Consider the following 20,249-nt stretch of genomic DNA (forward strand, 5'->3'; position numbering starts at 1 on the left):
ATTAAGTGACGTGTCTGACCTCACTAGGTCAAGGCATTGGCTTAAGCCGGTGGGAGAATTGGACCTGCCTCGCATAGGCCAGTAGGCCTGTTGCAGTGTTCCTTCTTTCTTATGTTCTTATGTTCATCATTCACTCCATCACTGTCTTGCAGAGGTATGCTGATACTACAGTTTAGTAACTGCAACATATCTCCACCCCTCTTTTAGGACTCAAGTCTGGCTAACCAGTTTCCTTGAATCCCTTCATAAATGTTACTTTGCTTACACTCCATCAAAACCATTTGCCTCCACTCGTTCCTATCTAACACGCTCACTGGAAGTCCAAGCCTCTTGCACACAAAACCTTCTTCATTCCCTCCCTCCAACATTTCCATTACATTGAAGCATATATGTGAACAGTATTTAGATAAAGGCAGGGAAGTTTTTATTGCATTTATGGGTTTAGAAAAGGCATATGATAGAGTGGATAGAGGAGCAATGTGGCAGATGTTGCAAGTATATGGAATAGGTGGTAAGTTACTAAATGATGTAAAGAGTTTTTATGAGGATAGTGAGGCTCAGGTTAGGGTGTGTAGAAGAGAGGGAGACTACCTCCCAGTAAAAGTAGGTCGTAGACAGGGGTGTGTAATGTCACCACAGTTGTTTAATATATTTATAGTTGGGGTTGTAAAAGAAGTAAATGCTAGGGTGTTCAGGAGAGGGGTGGGATTAAATTATGGAGAATCAAATACAAAGTGGGAATTGACACAGTTGTTTTATCCTGATGATACTGTGCTTAGGGGAGATTCTAAAGAAAAACTGCAAAGGTTAGTGGATGAGTTTGGGAGTGTGTGTAAAGGTAGAAAGTTGAAAGTGAAAATTGAAAAGAGTAAGGTGATGAGGGTATCAAAAGATTTAGATAAAGAAAAAATGGATATCAAACTGGGAAGGAGGAGTATGGAAGAAGTGAATGTTTTCAGATACTTGGGAGTTGACGTGTTGGCGAATGGATTTATAAAGGATGAGGTTAATCGTAGAATTGATGAGGGAAAAAAGGTGAGTGGTGCATTGAGGTATATGTGGAGTCAAAGAAGGGAATGTATGAAAGTATAGTAGTACCAACACTCTTATATGGGTGTGAAGCTTGGGTTGTAAATGCAGCAGTGAGGAGGCAGTTGGAGGCAGTGCAGATGTCCTGTCTAAGGGCAATGTGTGGTGTAAATATTACGCAGAAAATTCGGAGTGTGGAAATTAGGAGAAGGTGTGGAGTTAATAAAAGTATTAATCAGAGGGCTGAAGAGGGGCTGTTGAGGTGGCTTGGTCATTTAGAGAGAATGGATCAAAGTAGAATGACATGGAGAGCATTTAAATCTGTAGGGGAAGGAGGGCGGGGTAGGGGTCGTCCTCAAAAAGGTTGGAAGAAAGGGATAAGGGAGATTTTGTGGGCGAGTTGCTTGTACTTCCAGCAGGCGTGCATGAGCATGTTCGATAGGAGTGAATGGAGATGAATGGTATTTGGGACCTGACGATCTGTTGGAGTGTGAGCAGGGTAATATTTAGTGAAGGGATTCAGGGAAATCGGTTATTTTTTTTTATAGCCAGACTTGAGTCCTGGAAATGGGAAGTACAATGCCTACACTCTAAAAGAGGGGTTTCGGGATATTAGCAGTTTGTAGGGATATATTGTGTATCTTTATACGTATATGCTTCTAAACTGTTGTGTTCTGAGCACCTCTGCAAAAACAGTGATTATGTTTAAGTGAGGTGAAAGTGTTGAATGATGATGAAAGTATTTTCTTTTTGGGGACTTTCTTTCTTTTTGGGTCACCCTGCCTCAGTGGGAGACGGCCAACTTGTTAAAATATAAATAAATATATATATATATATATAATATTTTCATATAGTCGGACTTGAGTCCTGGAAATGGGAAGTACAATGCCTGCACTTTAAAGGAGGGGTTTGGGATATTGGCAGTTTGGAGGAATATGTTGTGTATCTTTATGTGTGTATGCTTCTAGACTGTTGTATTCTGAGCACCTCTGCAAAAACAGTGATAATGTGCGAGTGTGGTGAAAGTGTTGAATGATGATGAAAGTATTTTCTTTTTGGGGATTTCCTTTCTTTTTTTGGGTCACCCTGCCTCGGTGGGAGACGGCCGACTTGTTGAAAAAAAAAAAAAAAAAAAAAAAATATATATATATATATATATATATATATATATATATATATATAATATATATATATATATACAGTGGACCCCCGGTTAACGAACTTTTTTCACTCCAGAAGTATGTTCAGGTGCCAGTACTGACCGAATTTTTTCCCATAAGGAATATTGTGAAGTAGATTAGTCCATTTCAGACCCCCAAACATACACGTACAAACGCACTTACATAAATACACTTACATAATTGGTCGCATTTGGAGGTGATCGTTAAGCGGGGGTCCACTGTATATATATAGGGAAGCCCTATACTCATAGGGGTCATACAGTGTCTGGGGAATGGGAGTTATGTTTCATCAAAGGAGGTAGAGGACAGCTCCAATTATTTGAGCCAAAAGCCCTTCACCTTCAGGTGCTATTTGTCACCAAGATATACTGTATATCTTATGTATTTTTTTTTTTAACATGTCAGCCATCTCCCACTGAGCCAGGGCAACCCAAAACAGAAACACCTTCACCATCATTTACATATAATCATGTCAGCCATCTCCCACTGAGCCAGGGCAACCCAAAACAGAAACACCTTCACCATCATTTACATATAATCACTGTCTTTTCAGATGCACTCAGATACAATACTTTAGATTTCACTCCAAACAGCCAATATCCCAAACCTCTCCTTTAAAGTGCAGGCATTGTACTTCCCACCTCCACGACTCAAGTCCAGCTAACCAGTTTCCCTGAATCCCTTCACAAAATATTACCCTGCTCACAGTTCAACAGCTCATCAGGTTCCAAAAACCATTTGTCTCCATTCACTCCTATCTAACAAGCTCACACATGCCTGCTGAATGTCCAAGCCCCTTGCACACAAAACTTCTTTTACCCCTGCCCTCCATACTTTTCTAGGATGACCCTTACCTTTCCACTACAGATTTATACACCCTCCAAGTCATCCTGCTTTGCTACATTCTCTCTAAATGACCAAACCACCTCAACAATCCCTCTTCAGCCCTCTGAAAAATACTTATAGTAACTCCACACCTCTTCCTAATTTCCACACTACAAATTCTCTGCATAATATTTACACATTACCCTTAGACATGACATCTCCACTGCTGCCTCCAGCCTCCTCCTTGCTGCAGCATTTACAACCCAAGTTTCACACCCATATAAGAGTGTTGGTATCACTATATGTACTCTCATACATTTCCTTCTTTGCCTCCATGGATAATGTTGTCTCCACAGATACCTCAATGCATCACTCACCTTTTTTCCTTCGTTCTTCATAAACCCATCTGCTGACATGTCTATTCCTAAATATCTGAACACATTTACTTCTTCCATACTCACTCCCTCCCTCCCTCCAGTGTGATATCCACTTTTTCTTTACCTATCTCGTTAGATACCCTCATCACCTTATTCTTATCTATGCTCACTTTCAACTTCCTACCTTTACACACCCTCCCAAACTCAACCACTAACCTTTGCAACTTCTCTTTCGAATCCCAAAAGCACAGTATCATCAGCAAAAAAGTAACTGTGTCAACTCCCATTTTGTATTTGATTCCCCATAATTTAATCCCATCCCTCTCCCGAACACCCTAGCATTTACTTCTTTTACAACCCCATCTATAAATATATTAAACAACCATGGTGACATTACACATCCCTGTCTAAGAGCCACAATTACCAGGAAGTAGTCTCTCTCTCTTCTACATACCCTAACCTGAGCCTCGCTATCTTCATAAAAACTCTCTACAGCATTTAGTAACTTACTACCTATTTCATATAGTACTTGCAACATCTGCCACATTGCTCCCCTATCCACTGTATCATATGCCTTTTCTAAATCCACAAAGGCAATGAAAACTTCCCTACCTTAATCTAAATACTGTTCACATATATGCTTCAATGTATACACAATCTACACATCCCCTACCCACTCTAAAACCTCCTTGCTCATTCACAATCCTACATTCTGTCTTGCCTCTTATTTTTTCAATAATAACCCTACCATACACTTTTCCTGATATATTCAGCAAACTAATTCCTCTATAATTTTTACAATCTCTTCCCGTTATATAAAGGAACTATACATGCTCTCTACCAATCTCTAGGTACGTTCTCCCCTTTCATACATTTACTAAACAAAAATACCAACCACTCCAACACTATATCCCCCCTGCTTTTAACATTTCTGTCATGATCCCATTATTTCCAGCTGCTTTACCCCCTTTCATTCTACGTAATGCCTCATGCACCTCCCCCACACTTGCATCCTGCTCTTCTTCACTCCTAAAAGATGGTATACCTCCGTGGCCAGTGCATGAAATTACCGCCTCCCTTTCTTCGTCGGCATTTAAAAGTTCCTCAAAATATTCCCACGATCTACCCAATACTTCCATCTCCCCATCTACTAACTCCCCTACTCTGTTTTTAACTGACATATCCATTCGTTCCCTAAGCTTTCTTAACTTGTTTATCTAACTCCAAATTTTTTTCTTATTTTCTGCAAAATTTCTTGACAGTGCCTCTCCCAATCTATTCACTCATTTATCCATACCTCACCTATGCTATTTGCGCTTGGGGATCAACTGCAGCAATACACCTAAAGCCAATAATAACTCAACAAAAAGCTGCAGTAAGAATAATCACTAAATCCCATCCCTGGCAACCCCCCCCCCCCCACTCTTCATAGATCTAAACTTACTCCCTGTTCAGAATGTCCACACTTACTACTGTGCAATCTACATATACAGGACCTTAAATTCCAATATTAACCTTGACCTAAAATGCTTTCTTGATAATTGTGACAGGACCCACAAGCATAACACCAGACACAAACATCTCTATGACATTCCCTATGTCCGACTAAACCTTTACAAAAATTCAATGTATGTCAAAGGCCCCTAAAATCTGGAACACCCTACCTGAAAACTCTAGAACTGCAGACACATTCATCACCTTCAAAACTACCATTAGAAAACATCTTATCTCCCTGATACACCCCATCAACTAACTACATAAAAACCACCTGGTGGTTCACACTTACACTCACTCACTCAACCATTTGACTATAAACACAGAAATATGTATCTTAATCTTAAAATAATGATTCCTAACTAGTCACAATTTTGCCTGTGATACTCCAATATAGAAACTATGTATTGTGCCAAAACAAAAGCATTCACACTGCTAAACTCACAACTAGTATTTAGTCACTTAGTATTTAGTCAACTTACTCCACAATTTGTAATAATTTAGGGTTAAGAATTAATCTAAGTTTGCCCAAAATGCCTAGCCATGCTAGGTGTTCTAGTGGCCCCCTCTGTAATTAGTATTTTATTACATGCAAACCACACAATAACCAAAATCTGTAAACCCCGCATTGTAATCCTTATAGAGAATAAACTTTGATTTGATTTGATCTGCTCTCCTTTAACACTCTCTTTACCTTTCTTCTACTCTCCATATACTGCTCTTCTTAAAACACTTCTGCTTTGTTAAAAATCTCTCATAAGCTACCTTTTTCTCTTTTATCACACCCTTTACTTCATCATTTCACCAATCACTCCTCTTTCCTCATACACCCACCCTCCCATAGCCACAAACTTCTGCCCCACATTCTAATACTGCATTTTTAAAACTATTCCAACCCTCTTCAACCCCCCCACCCTCACTCACCCTTGCACTAGCCTACCTTTCTGAAAATAGTTGCTTATACAGTATCTCACCAGAACTTCTTCCTCCCTTAGTTTATACACTTTCACCTCTCTCTTACTTGCTGCCATTTTCCTTTTGTCCCATCTACCTCTTACTCTAACTGTAGCTACAACTAAATAATGATCCAATATATCAGTTGCCCCTCCATAAACATGTACAGTACATCCTGGAGCCTACCCATCAATATTTTATCCACTACTACTTTCATTATGTGCTATATCATACCTTGTATATTTATTTATCCTCTTTTTCATAAAATATGTATTACTTATTACCAAACCTCTTTCTACACATAGCTCAATTAAAGGCTCCCCATTTTCATTTACCCCTGGCACCCCAAATTTACCTACTACTCCCTCCACAACATTTTTACCCACTTTAGCATTGAAATCCCCAACCACAAGTACTCTCACACTTGGTTCAAAACTCCCCACACACTCGCTCAACAATTCCCAAAACCTCTCTCTCTCCACTACACTTTTTTCTTCTCCAGGTTCATGTATGTTTACTGTAACCCACTTTTCACATCCATCCTTTATTTTACTCCACATAATCCTTGAATTAATACATTTATACTCCCTCTTTCCCTGCTATAGCTTTTTTTTTTTTTTTTTCCAACAAGTCGGTCGTCTCCCACTGAGGCAGGGTGATCCAAAAAAGAAAGAAAATTCCCAAAAAGAAAATACTTTCATCATCATTCAACACTTTCACCACACCTACACATTATCACTGTTTTTGTAGAGGTGCTCAGAATACAACAGTTCAGAAGCATATACATATAAAGATACACAACATATCCCTCCAAATTGCCAATATCCCAAACCCCTCCTTTAAAGTGCAGGCATTGTACTTCCCATTTCCAGGACTCAAGTCCGACTATATGAAAATAACCGGTTTCCCTGAATCCCTTCACTAAATATTACCCTGCTCACACTCCAATAGATCGTCAGGTCCCAAGTACCATTCGTCTCCATTCACTCCTATCTAACACGCTCATGCATGCTTGCTGGAAGTTCAAGCCACTTGCCCACAAAACCTCCTTTACCCCCTCTCTCCAACCCTTTCGAGGACGACCCCTACCCCGCCTTCCTTCCCCTATAGATTTATATGCTTTCCATGTCATTCTACTGTGATCCATTCTCTCTAAATGACCAAATCACCTCAACAACCCCTCTTCTGCCCTCTGACTAATACTTTTATTAACTCCACACCTTTTCCTAATTTCCACACTCCGAATTTTCTGCATAATATTTACACCACACATTGCCCTTAAACAGGACATCTCCACTGCCTCCAACCGTCTTCTCGCTGCTGCATTTACCACCCAAGCTTCACACCCATATAAGAGTGTTGGTACTACTATACTTTCATACATTCCCTTCTTTGCCTCCATAGATAACATTTTTTGACTCCACATATACCTCCTCGCACCACTCACCTTTTTTTCCTCATCAATTCTATGATTAACCTCATCCTTCATAAATCCATCCGCCGACACGTCAACTCCCAAGTATCTGAAAACATTCACTTCTTCCATACTCCTCCTCCCCAATTTGATACCCAATTTTTCTTTATCTAAATCATTTGATACCCTCATCACCTTACTCTTTTCTATGTTAACTTTCAACTTTCTACCTTTACACATATTCCCAAGCTCATCCACTAACCTTTGCAATTTTTCTTTAGAATCTCCCATAAGCACAGTATCATCAGCAAAAAGTAACTGTGTCAATTCCCATTTTGAATTTGATTCCCCATAATTTAATCCGACCCCTCTCCCGAACACCCTAGCATTTACTTCTTTTACAACCCCATCTATAAATATATTAAACAACCATGGTGACATTACGCATCCCTGTCTAAGACCTACTTTTACCGGGAAGTAGTCTCCCTCTCTTCTACACACCCTAACCTGAGCCTCAATATCCTCATAAAAACTCTTTATAGCGTTTAATAACTTACCACCTATTCCATATACTTGCAACTTCTGCCACATTGCTCCTCTATCCACTCTATCATATGCCTTTTCTAAATCCATAAATGCAATAAAAACTTCCTTACCTTTATCTAAATACTGTTCACATATATGCTTCAATGTAAACACTTGATCTACACATCCCCTACCCTCTCTGAAACCTCCTTGCTCATCTGCAATCCTATATTCTGTCTTACCTCTAATTCTTTCAATTATAACCCTACTATACACTTTTCCTGGTATACTCAGTAAACTTATTCCTCTATAATTTTTACAATATCTTTTGTCCCCTTTCCCTTTATATAAAGGGACTATACAGGCTCTCTGCCAATCCCTAGGTACCTTCCCCTCTTTCATACATTTATTAAACAAAAGTACCAACCACTCCAACACTATATCCTCCCCTGCTTTTAACATTTCTGTCATGATCCCATCAGTTCCAGCTGCTTTACCCCCTTTCATTCTACGTAATGCCTCACGTACCTTCCCCACACTTACATTCTTCTCTTCTTCACTCCTAAAAGATGGTATACCTCCCTGACCAGTGCATGAAATTACCGCCTCTCTTTCTTCCTCAACATTTAAAAGTTCCTCAAAATATTCTCGCCATCTACCTAATACCTCCATCTCCCCATCTACTAACTCCCCTACTCTGTTTTTAATTGACAAATCCATACTTTCCCTAGGCTTTCTTAACTTGTTTAACTCACTCCAAAATTTTTTCTTATTTTCATTAAAATTTCTTGACAATGCCTCTCCCACTCTATCATCTGCTCTCCTTTTGCACTCTCTCACCACTCTCTTCACCTTTCTTTTACTCTCCATATACTCTGCTCTTCTTATAACACTTCTGCTTTGTAAAAACCTCTCATAAGCTAACTTTTTCTCTTTTATCACACCCTTTACTTCATCATTCCACCAATCACTCCTCTTTCCTCCTGCCCCCACCCTCCTATAACCACAAACTTCTGCCCCACATTCTAATACTGTATTTTTAAAACTATTCCAACCCTCTTCAACCCCCCACTACTCATCTTTGCACTAGCCCACCTTTCTGCCAATAGTCGCTTATATCTATAGCTTATCCTTCAATATTATTGCTACTCCTTCTTTAGCTCTAACTCTATTTGAAACCCCTGACCTCATCCCATTTACTTCTCTCCACTGAAACTCTCCCACCCCCTTCAGCTTTGTTTCACTTAAAGCCAGGACATCCAGCTTCTTCTCATTCATAGCAGCCACAATCGTCTCTTTCGTATCATTCACACAACATCCACGCACATTCAGGCATCCCATTTTGACATTTTTCTTCTTCTTCTTTTTAGTAATCTTTACAGGATTTTAGTTGACTTTTACAACACGCATGGCTTATGGAGGAAAGATTCTTATTCCACTTCCCCATGGATAAAAAGGGAAAAGTAATAAGAACAAAAACTATTACGATAAAATCAAGAAAACTCAGAAGAGTGTGTATAAATAAACGTGTACATGTATGTGCAGTGTGACCTAAGTGTAAGTAGAAGTAGCAAGACGTACCTGTAATTTTGCATATTTATGAAACAGACAAAAGACACCAGCAATCCTATCATCATGTAAAATAATTACAGGCTCTCGTTTTACACTCACTTGGCAGGACAGTAGTACCTCTCTAGGTCATTGCTGTCTACCAACCTACTACTAGTTTACTAATTGATAGATTAGGCATGATGCAATAATTTATCCACTTTCTCTTCAGAAATTTTGCCTGATGTCACATCAGGTAAGAAAGTTAAATAAAAGGACACAAATACACCTAATGTGACATTTTATTGTGGCAAAGTTTCACTCTCCAGGAGCTCTATCAGTCTGTTACAAGCAACACATGGACACAGAGGGTATATATAGGCTTAGAGTGAGCTGTAATGCTAGTGGTAGTAGTAGTAGTAGTAATATTAGTTGTAGTAGTAGTAATATTAATTGTAATAATAGTAGTAGTAATATTAGTAGTAGCAGTAATACAATAAGGTAGAACAGTCAACTTGCACATGAGTAAAAGGTTATAAAAGCTATTACTTGGGTAGCATTACTACTACTACTACTATTACAATTAATATTACTACTACTACTAGTATTACACCTCACTCTCCTATATATACCCTTTGTGTCCATGTATTGTTTGTAATGGCTTGATAAAGCTCCTGGAGAGCCAAACATTGCCACAATAAAATGTCACATTAGTTGTAATTGTGTCCTTTCACTTAACACATTGTTGGTAATTCTAGCAATATTAATCCAAGAAATTTAAAATTTTAGGAGCAGAGGAGCAGAGGAGCACAGTTGTGCTCATGGTATTATTTCATGTTTTTTTTTTTAATTTTAACCCTTTGACTGTTTTGGTCGTATACATATATACATCTTACGAGGTACCGTGTTTGGCGTATATATACTCGTAAATTCTAGTGGCTTCAAATCAAGCAGGAGAAAGCTGGTAGGCCCACATGTGAGAGAGCGGGTCTGTGTGGTCAATGTGCACCATATAAAAAAAATCCTGGAGCACGCAGTGCATAATGAGAAAAAAAACTACAACCGTTTTTTAATTAAAATGCCGACTTTGTGGTCTATTTTCGTATAGTATTTATGGTTGTATTCTCGTTTGCTTGGTCTCATTTGATAGAATGGAAAACATATTATAGAAATAGAGGTGATTTTGGTTGGTTTTCCTATAAAAAGAACCTGGAAATGGAGCTCAAATTAGGAGAAATGTTTGATTTTTGCCGATGTTCAAAAGTAAACAAATGATGTCACTGTCCAATAAATGTTCAACTAGCCATTGTAATATGCAGTCATGAATGGGTTGACATTATCTGTACAACTATTTCAATATTGCAGTAGTCTGCATAACATTAAATCTTCTATTTTTTGTTTGAATAAAAATTCTAGATAGAAAGCAAGAGTAATATCAGAAGGGCCTGGAGATGTGACTGATGAACAAAGAAAATGTTATTTTAGAGCCAGGAATGTCTGCATTGTTCATTCTGGACCTTATTTTGAAATTGTCATATTTTTTAACCCTTTCAGGGTCCGCCCTGTAGATCTACGGCTTCACGTTCAGGGTCCAAACCGCAGATCTACGCCAAAATTCTAGCGGCGTCAAATTTAGCGCGAAAACGCTGGTAGACCTACATGTGAGAGAATGGGTCTGCGTGGTGTGTGCGCACGTGCCGTAAACAAAAAATCTAGGCACCCGCATAGCATTGTGGGAATGCCGGCTCAGTTACCTTTGTTCACCATGCCTCGTCGCAAGGCAGCTCTCACTCCAAGGAAAATTGGGACTCTCCTCTTCCTATCTGATAGTTCTGACTCTGATGGAAGTGGAAATGAAGACGAATTCTTTGGCTTTGATCAGCTTGTGACCGAAAGGAATGACCAGGATATTGATAATAGTGCAGAAAACCCTGACAATCCTCAACCTTCTACCTCTGGTGTGGGCACGCCTCAGTCACGGTCAGTTGTACCTCATTGCATGGCCAGGCCTCTGACTTCAGTAATGATGATGATAGTGACGTGGATTGTGATTTTATTGCTCTTGACGATCATTCGAGTACTGATAGTGAGGAAACATATTCACCAGTGAAGCGTCGGTATGTACGCCGCCGCATGCGCTCGGGTAGTGTTCCCTATGTAGTGCCCAGGGGATGGAGTACATCCTGGAGTACATCCCATGGCCCTACACCAGGAATAGACAGTGAAAGTGAGAATGATGTGGCTACACTTGGCATAGATAGACCACAGGCATCAATAGGTGGTGGTAGTGGTGATGGTAGTGCCACGGCCATGCGTGACTCACCAGCCCAGGCTGGGACTCACGCTGCTGACTCCTCAGTTCAAGGACAAAGCGGAGCGTCAGCCACCAGCCCACCACAACCACAACTACCCGCACAACCAGCCTATGATGTCCAGTATCCACCAGCAAACCGTATCTGGGATTGGCAGCAAAATCCCAATTTTGTTCCCAAGCCCCACCACTTTGATGACTCTCAAAGTGGAATTCTACCTACTTGCCCCCCTTGGAACCACAGCCAATGAACTGGAATTCTTTGAAATATTCTTTGACCAGCCCTTGATGGAAACTATTGTTAGGGAAAGTGTGAGGGAAAAGTTCAATAGATAGGAGTAGCGAGGGAGTATATAGTAACAATAGTTTCATTGCCAGCTACTTGTTAAGGTAGGGTAAGTCAAGCTCCTGCTATTCCCGCCTTTTTCCCCCTCCCCGAAATTGATAGTTTGCTTGCCGGCTACTAGTTAAGGTAAGGCAAGTCTAGCTCCCGCTGTTCCCGCCTTTTTTCCCTCCACCCCGAAAATGATAGTTTGATTGCCGGCTGCTTGTTAACATAGGGACAGTCTAGCTCCCACTATCCCTTCCCCTCCCTCTTCTCCCCCCCTCCCGAAAGGTGACGTGTGGGGCTCTGGTCAAACAGTAAATCACTCGACTCACAGCTCCCAACACTACTGTAAGTACATGCCTGCCTTGTATTCTAGTGGATTTATTGGTTGAAAGCTTCACTTTTGACCAATAATAAACTTAGTCCTTTCAGTCTTGCTCTAAGTTGACCGTTGTAATAATCACCACATCTTTTAGGTATTGTACTTATCATGGAGAGTGATTTCTTAAGCAGTGGGTAACCTGTCTATCTTTTCAGCTTGGATGACAGAGAGGGTCACCTGTCAATCAACGAGTAAAATTGAAGGAGACGGACTAACGTCCTGGAGACGTCCCATATTGGATTTACTTGCCTGTGCACTTGTATGAAGAATCAGGACATAACCCCTCATCATTACAGCGGTCAAGAACCTGATCTTGTGTCATCGGGAAAGATTACTTACAGCCACTAGAACGAGCCAGTGGGTTGTCACCAACAACTGCAACCCCCCCTCCCACATCATCAGCAACGGCTTCTATTGCAACAATACGCAGTGTCACCAACATCAGACACCCAAGCTTTTAGCGTTGAATTCAGATATTTATATTTTTAATTTTTCATTTTCTTTCATGTAGGATCAGTATTTCATATTTAAGTGTTTTATATTTCATATTTCCTAAATAATAAAGTGTTTATATTTGTCAGTTTTTGTTCTTTTTCTATTCATTAATTTTCCTGAGGAGAAGCCAGCCTTAGTAATACTGACTGAAGTTGTTACAGGGCTGAGTAAGCCTTCACAGAAAGTAACAAGTATTTTGAGTACACCATGGCAAATACGATCATATCACCACAGTCAAGACTACACCGGTGGAAAGAGACGACTGTTGAAGAAATGTATTTGCTTTTTGCAACAATAATGCTTATGCCTCATGTCTAAGCATAATATAAGAGCATACTGGTCCACAGATCGGCTAATTTCTACCCCGGTCTTCAGTGAAATCATCTCAGTGAACAGGTTTATCTTACTGTACGTATGTTGCACTTCTCTGACAAAACCAGGCCTGACAGAAGTGACAGGTTATACAAGATTAGAAATGTTTTTATGTATATGAAACAAAAGTTCAACATGTACTTTTATCCATTCAAGAATCTTGTGATTGACGAGTCTTTGATTTTGTTCAAAGGTAGACTGTCGTTCAAGCAGTATATACCGAGCAAGAGGAAACGCTTTGGTATAAAACTGTTTGTACTCTGTGACTGTGACAGTGGCCTGGTATTAGATATTGTTGTATACACGGGATGTAAAACATTGAAAGATACCAAGATGTTATTGGGTATCTCAGGTGACGTAGTGAGAAGCATGATGGCACCTTATCTTGGTAAGGGGCATACATTATATACCGATAACTGGTACACAAGCCCTTTACTCAGTGATTTCTTGTGAGTGAACAAGACAGATGTGTGTGGCACAGTGCGTTCTAATTGTAAATATATGCCCAGGTTCAACGCAGGTGCTCGTGGTGAGGAGATGCAGGTGTTTACTGCCAATGACATCATGGCATTACAGTGGCATGAGAAATGAGATGTCACATTATTGACAACCATTCACCATAACGAAATGCAAGACAGTGGCAAAGTTGATAGAATGACTAATGAACGTATTCGAAAACCAGCAACAGTGATTGATTATACACAAAACATGCACTTGGTTGACAAATGTGACATGCAGATTGGCTTTGTTGACTGTGTTCGTAAGAGTTACAAGTGGTACATGAAACTTTTCTTCCATCTCATGGACATTTCAATGCTCAATGCATATAATATGTACCAAATGAAGACTGGCAACAGACCACCGTATGGTGAATTTTGCTTGTCTGTTGTCAGACAACTCATAATGAAGTACCAGGTAACAACACCTACTATACAACAAGGTCCTCGAACTCCTCAGAATATACCCAAGCATTTGAGGAGGGAAGGTGATCATTTCATAATACAGCTTCCTGCAACTAAGAAGAAATTTGCTCAGAAGAGATGCATTGTCTGTGCACAAACAAAACGACGGCAACAAAGATGCAAAAGACACTCGGTTTATGTGCGAGGAATATAAGGTATCTCTGTGCATGGTGCCTTGTTTCAAGGAGTTCCACAAGCTCCAGCAGTTCTAAAAACATGTCCAGTGATTGTAAATATGTAAATATATGATAGAACATTAGTATTATACAAGATTTGTGCATGGTTATTGTAATAAACAAAAGTGGTAAACAATAATATGATAATAACTTTAGTGCAGTTATTGTGTTCAATACAGTGAGTTTATATAAATACATTATATAAAGTATTGGTCTCTTAGGCCCCAAATGTTAGTAGGAAAAGAAAAAAATCAGAAAAGAAAAGAAAAAAACTACAAAAAACGTTAAATAAAGTAATGCGTGTATGTGGAAATCGTCGATGTTGCAGCCACCCGGTCATTTTGGGTCAACTTCTCGGCATTGTATCTCGGTAAGTATTGATCAGAATTTTTTTTTTTGTTTTATTACCTTCACAAAAATATACTCTTTAATTCTGCAAGAAAAAATAATTTTTTTTTTTTCAAAATTTCTTGGACACTGAGGCACCACTTCAGATTTTGGCCTTGGACCCCGAAAGGGTTAATTTTCGTGAAATTGGCCAAATTGCAAATTTCTGACCACGTTATTGGGTAGTTGAAATCGGTAAATGGGCAGTTTCTTGTACTCAATCGATAGAAAAAACAGAGTTCTAAAGAAATAGCTAAGAGTTTGGTCGACTGGAACAATGGAATTAGCTGAAAATAGGGCTCAAAGTGGGCGAAATCGCCGATTTGTAAATATCACCGAGGTCGCTAACTTCGCGAGAGTGTAATTCCATCAGTTTTCCATCAAATTTCGTTTTTTTTTGGTGTCATTACAATCGGGAAAAGATTCTCTATCATTTCATAAGAAAAAAATCTTTTCTTTTTTTTGAAATTTTGCAACACCAGGAGACACCTCAGGATTGGGGGTTGCGACAGTCAAGGGGTTAAATTTCTAATAGCTTATTAATGCTGAAGAAAAGATCTAAGCAAAAGCATTTGTCTGTTAAGACCTGATGTACCTGTAGATAAAAACATTGCACTTATACAAATTATAATACTGTACTCTAAAATGCTATTAATTTAATACTTAAAGTAAAGGAAAGGATTTATACTGTATTTTCCTTAACCTTACAGAATAATGATTTTCCAATGAAGAGTTTGATTACATGCCTTTAACATTAAGAGATCTACTGATGGATGCACTGCAATATTATACCTACAAAGCATTCTGTTTACTGGACATAAGAGGTAAGATATGCCAACACGATGCAAAGCAAAGACACAAAATCAGAAACGACACTTTGCTAAGAAAACGTTTTACTCAATAACCAAGGTTTTTCACGTCTACAGAGAATACAAATGTAAATCTTTATTCAAAATTACTGTACAATCATACAATAATAATCTGAAGATACAAAGGACATGGGAGACATGGGAATATGTAGACACTAAGGACTGTAAGAGAGGTGTGGGTAACCTGAGGATGTGAACAACTAAAGAAGTCAAGTTGAAGAGTTTGCTGAGCAAGAAGACAAGATAAAAATTCATTTATTCCTGAATGTGTATGATGATGTCCACAGTCAAGATTAAAATTGACAGCATGACCTTTCTCCTATGTTCTTCCAGTGGGTGTTCGAACACAAAGATGTAAATTTATAGTTAACCTTCAAAAGAATATAGACAGAGGTGAAAATATTGTTTCTGTTTGGAGTCTAATCACTAATTCCTTGGTGTGAAGTGTGTGAAGCAGCTTTAAAAAATAGAGCAAGATTTAAAAATAATGGCAATGGGAAGGGCTCTTTAATTTTCATAGAGTTTCAGCTTATGGTAGATTAAGTCATATATGTGGAATATAAAAGAGTATGGGTTAGCATCTGCATTCAGGGTTCTGTAAAAGTAGAGTGCACCCTTAGGGGTTAGGTGAGCAGAATTTTCCACTGGACAATTGATTTTTTTTTTCTGGGGTGGGGGGGATGGGACTCTACTGTTTACATTCCTTTACTACATTATCTGCTCAGGTGCTCTGTACAAACAAGCCTATCAAATAGCCAATCACCAGATAATTGATCTACTGCATTTATAGATCATAAAAATGTTCAGTAGATTTCATGTATGCTATCTAGGCTTAGACTGTGATATGGTTCTTATAATAATTATCAAACCATACCCCCGGCTGGGATTGAACCCGCGGTCATAGAGTCTCAAAACTCCGGGCTGGAGTTTTGAGACTCTATGACCGAGGGTTCAATCCCAGCCGGGGGTATGGTTTGTTTGCAATCGTGTCATTACGATTTCTTGAGTCAAGTTATAATAATTATGTTTGGCTTCAGATTGTTTGTTATTATTAATCTTCCAAGCACATAAACTGCAAGTGAGATACAGATAGATTAGTGTGTAGTACAATGATACAATGTGAAAGACTGCCAGATGTTTTTATAAGTACTTTTTATGAGTGCTGATGTTTCTTTAATTTAAGTATGTTATCTAGGTAATACAGTACACACTCTTCCTTTCTATAAGATTATTATTTATCAAAATGTTTCCAATTACTGTATTATATAGTGGCTTGCTGAGTATCATCCAAGTGAATTCTATTTTCAAGTGACTTAAGATTAATAGTTTTTGTAATTTCTTTAAGCTTAATTTGATTAATGACTAAGCAACAAATTAAATACAAATATTTTATGATGGCACTTGATATTCAAAATATAACTGCTTAAACTTAGTAATGACTTACCTTGATTTTAACCGAAGTTCGTTTCTTAATCCACTTCTCTCTTGGTTGCATAGGAGAGAATACTGGAAGGTCCTTATCATCTGCTGCAAGAGCTGAATGATCTGTTCGCACCAACTGTTTTAAGTAAATTTAAATGGCCCTATAACATGTTTATGTGAGAAAATAAACACAAAACAATATTTTGAAGAATGAAAACTACTTTCTGTGTACGGTACAATGAACCAGTGTTTCATACTAGTTTAGAAGCTTCTGCCTTCCACTCTTGTTTCCTTAGAATACCAGTTTTCTTTTATTATTTGGCATCACCTTTAGCACACCCTACCCTGCAGTGCTCTATGATCTTCTAGGGTTTAGCGTTTTGTTATGATTATAATAATAATAATAATAATAATTATTTAGCATAAGATGGTAGAAATAATGAATCATTATACAGGAGAGCCCCGCATATACAGCACCCTCTTTTCGGTGTTTCACAGTTTCATTGGCCTTCAACTAAGCCTTGTTTATTATGTTCGGGGCTTTTACCACTTTTCCGCCATTTTCTTACAACAGCTGTGTAAGAGAAAGGTGACCGACACAATATTTTAAGGTGAGTATTTTATGAACTGTATTTATTTTACTTTTTATCTGTTTTTTTTATACCTAGCTGTATTAAGTACAGGTTTTTTAGATATATTCAGTAATGAAATAGCCATTCTCTTCCACCTGCTGGTGATTTTCACTTACTGTACGGGGTCAGGAACCTAAGAGCCGTACAAACAGGGCCCTTCTGTAATCTGATCAGGAACAGCTGACATGTTGAGGTGAAAGTTGTTGATTCATCAAACCTTGCACAGAAGGTATCATAGTTTTTATATAGGACTGCAAGACACAATACAGTATCACAGTATCCTGTATTCAATTTCTGATGAACCATGTAAAAAATCCTGCATACACAAAAAAGGTATCAAAGAATTAGTAAAAATTATACATAGTTCCCTTGTGTAAGTGAAAATGAGAGAGCAGAAAAATTATAAGGAATAAGTCTGTCACGTATTAATTCAAACTACAAATTTGTAGGGTTATGTTCCTTGACATCTGCATTTCTGGAATTCAAGAATAATTTTTTTTGAACTCAATGGCTGTTTTCTGCCAAAGAAAACACATTCACCATCATTCATTCAATCACTGTCTTTCAAGAAGTGTGCTGACATCACAATTCAGTGTACCCTCTGTTTCCAACATCCCTGCTCATCTTTCAGAGTGCAGGCACTGTCATTCCCACAAACTAAATCATTTTCCTGAATCCCTTCATGAATGTTACCTTGCTCTTACTCCAATAACATGTCCATTGAAAACCTCTTGTCTCCATTCACTTCTATTTAACACTCTCACATAAGCCTATAAGGTGCTCAAGTCCCTAAAACACGAAGCCTCATTTACCCCCTCCCTCCAACTATTCCAGCCCAGATCTATACATCCTCATTGTCATCCTAGCCCTCTGCATCATTTCTACATGCCAAAACCACCTCAGCCCTCTGGAGGGGTTATATTCACACCAAACAATCATCTCAAACATGACATCTCTGCTGTCTCTAGTCTTCACAATGCAATGTTCAAAACCCATGCCTTACATCCAGAACTGGATTAATATTTTGTAGGCCCCTCGGCTACAGGTACGGTGAGGCTGCCAGTGACATTTTTAAAAGGAAAAAAAAAGTTAAAGAATTAAAATTCAAACATTTGCTTTGAGTATTTCTTGGAAATGAATTTCTCCAAAACATCAGTAAATTTTAAGTTGTTGAGAACATCTCTGGAGGCCCTCCAGGTGACAGAGACCTCTGGGCTGCAGCCCCTAAAGTTCATGCCTTAATCCAGCCCTGCTTACACCCATATAAAAGTGTTGCTACAGGCTGGGTATCTCTCATCTAAAATGCTTGGGACTAGAAGTGTCTCAGATTTTGGAAAATTTCAGATTTTGGAATATGAGATAGCCTGGGGATAGGCCCAAAGTCTAAACACAAAATCCATTGATATTTCGTATACAGATTATACACATAGCCTGAAGTTAGTTTTATACGATATTTCTAATAACATAAACAATATTTTTAATAAGAAAATCAGCACAGCAGCATTTGTAGAATACCTACATAAGCTGTTAAAAATAACAACCAAGACCCAGGTTAGGACAGTACTGGCAAACTTCATCCAATCCAATCCTTCCAACAACAAACCACAGCAGGTTTTCAGTCTCCACCTACCATGTCATGTTTGATTAAAAGGCTACTGTACACTGTATTTTTTCTTATCATTATTACCCATGGTGATATGTGCAGGCCTTTTTGACATTTTCAACATCTTTGCAACAGAGCAGAGAATAAACACAAAACACACAATCACAGTGAGTAATGCATGTAGGTCTGGTAGTGATGACTGCTGATATCACAGCCCCACCCAGGACATGTGAGGTCATGTGTTGCAACTGTTTGGGTATGCAGAGACCTGTGCAATACCTGAGGTCATCCCCAGAGCTGGCTGGAATTTTCCATTTTTGGCATCATGTTGGTACTTAAAAAATTTTTTTGGATTTCAGAGTTTTTCAAATTTCAGAATTTTGGATAAGGGATACTCAACCTGTACAGGGGCGCGACAAAGAGTCCTAATGTAAAGCACGATTCCGTTTATTTTACCAGAAACTTTTCTCATTGCTCAATTTATATTTGCATTTTATGCACTGAATTAAAAGCTTACTTTCTGAGTTCAATCTGTTCACCCATAGTACTGTATCTGGTTCGATTTGTGATTTGAAAATTAGAAATTTGACTTTTCATCTTCAAATGTGATATTACTTTTGTAGGGGTGCAACATTAATTCAACATTTCCTAGGGTTGTGGGTCATAGAAAATGTTGGGAAGCCCTGCATTATACTCTGAAACATTCCCCTTTTTTTTCTTTTTTTTTTTTTTTCCTCTATATACGAACTTTCCACAGATGCCTCAACACACCACCTACCATTTCCTCCCCCCCTAATCTATTTTATGATTCACCTTGTCTTTCATAGGCCAATCTTCTAACATGTCTACTCCCAAACACCTAAATAAATCCACTTCTTCTGCAGGCCCTCCAAAATTATATCTGCATGATAAAATTTGTTCTTCCTTATGACAATCATAAGGAAGAACTACCCAAAAGGAAAA

At 38.7% G+C, this 20,249-nt stretch overlaps 1 protein-coding gene across 1 annotated transcript in view; it reads right to left on the bottom strand.

Moving 5' to 3' along the window:
• Positions 1-20,249, bottom strand: part of rdgB (retinal degeneration B) — a 379,471-nt gene that overhangs the window by 59,866 nt on the left and 299,356 nt on the right. Inside the window, 1 exon segment of the mRNA XM_070093849.1 lies at positions 17,074-17,187. Within this exon segment, the coding sequence (XP_069949950.1) occupies positions 17,074-17,187 (114 nt within the window).

Source organism: Cherax quadricarinatus, chromosome 44 (assembly GCF_038502225.1).
Source record: "Cherax quadricarinatus isolate ZL_2023a chromosome 44, ASM3850222v1, whole genome shotgun sequence".
In the NCBI taxonomy this organism is placed as follows: Eukaryota; Metazoa; Arthropoda; class Malacostraca; order Decapoda; family Parastacidae; genus Cherax; species Cherax quadricarinatus.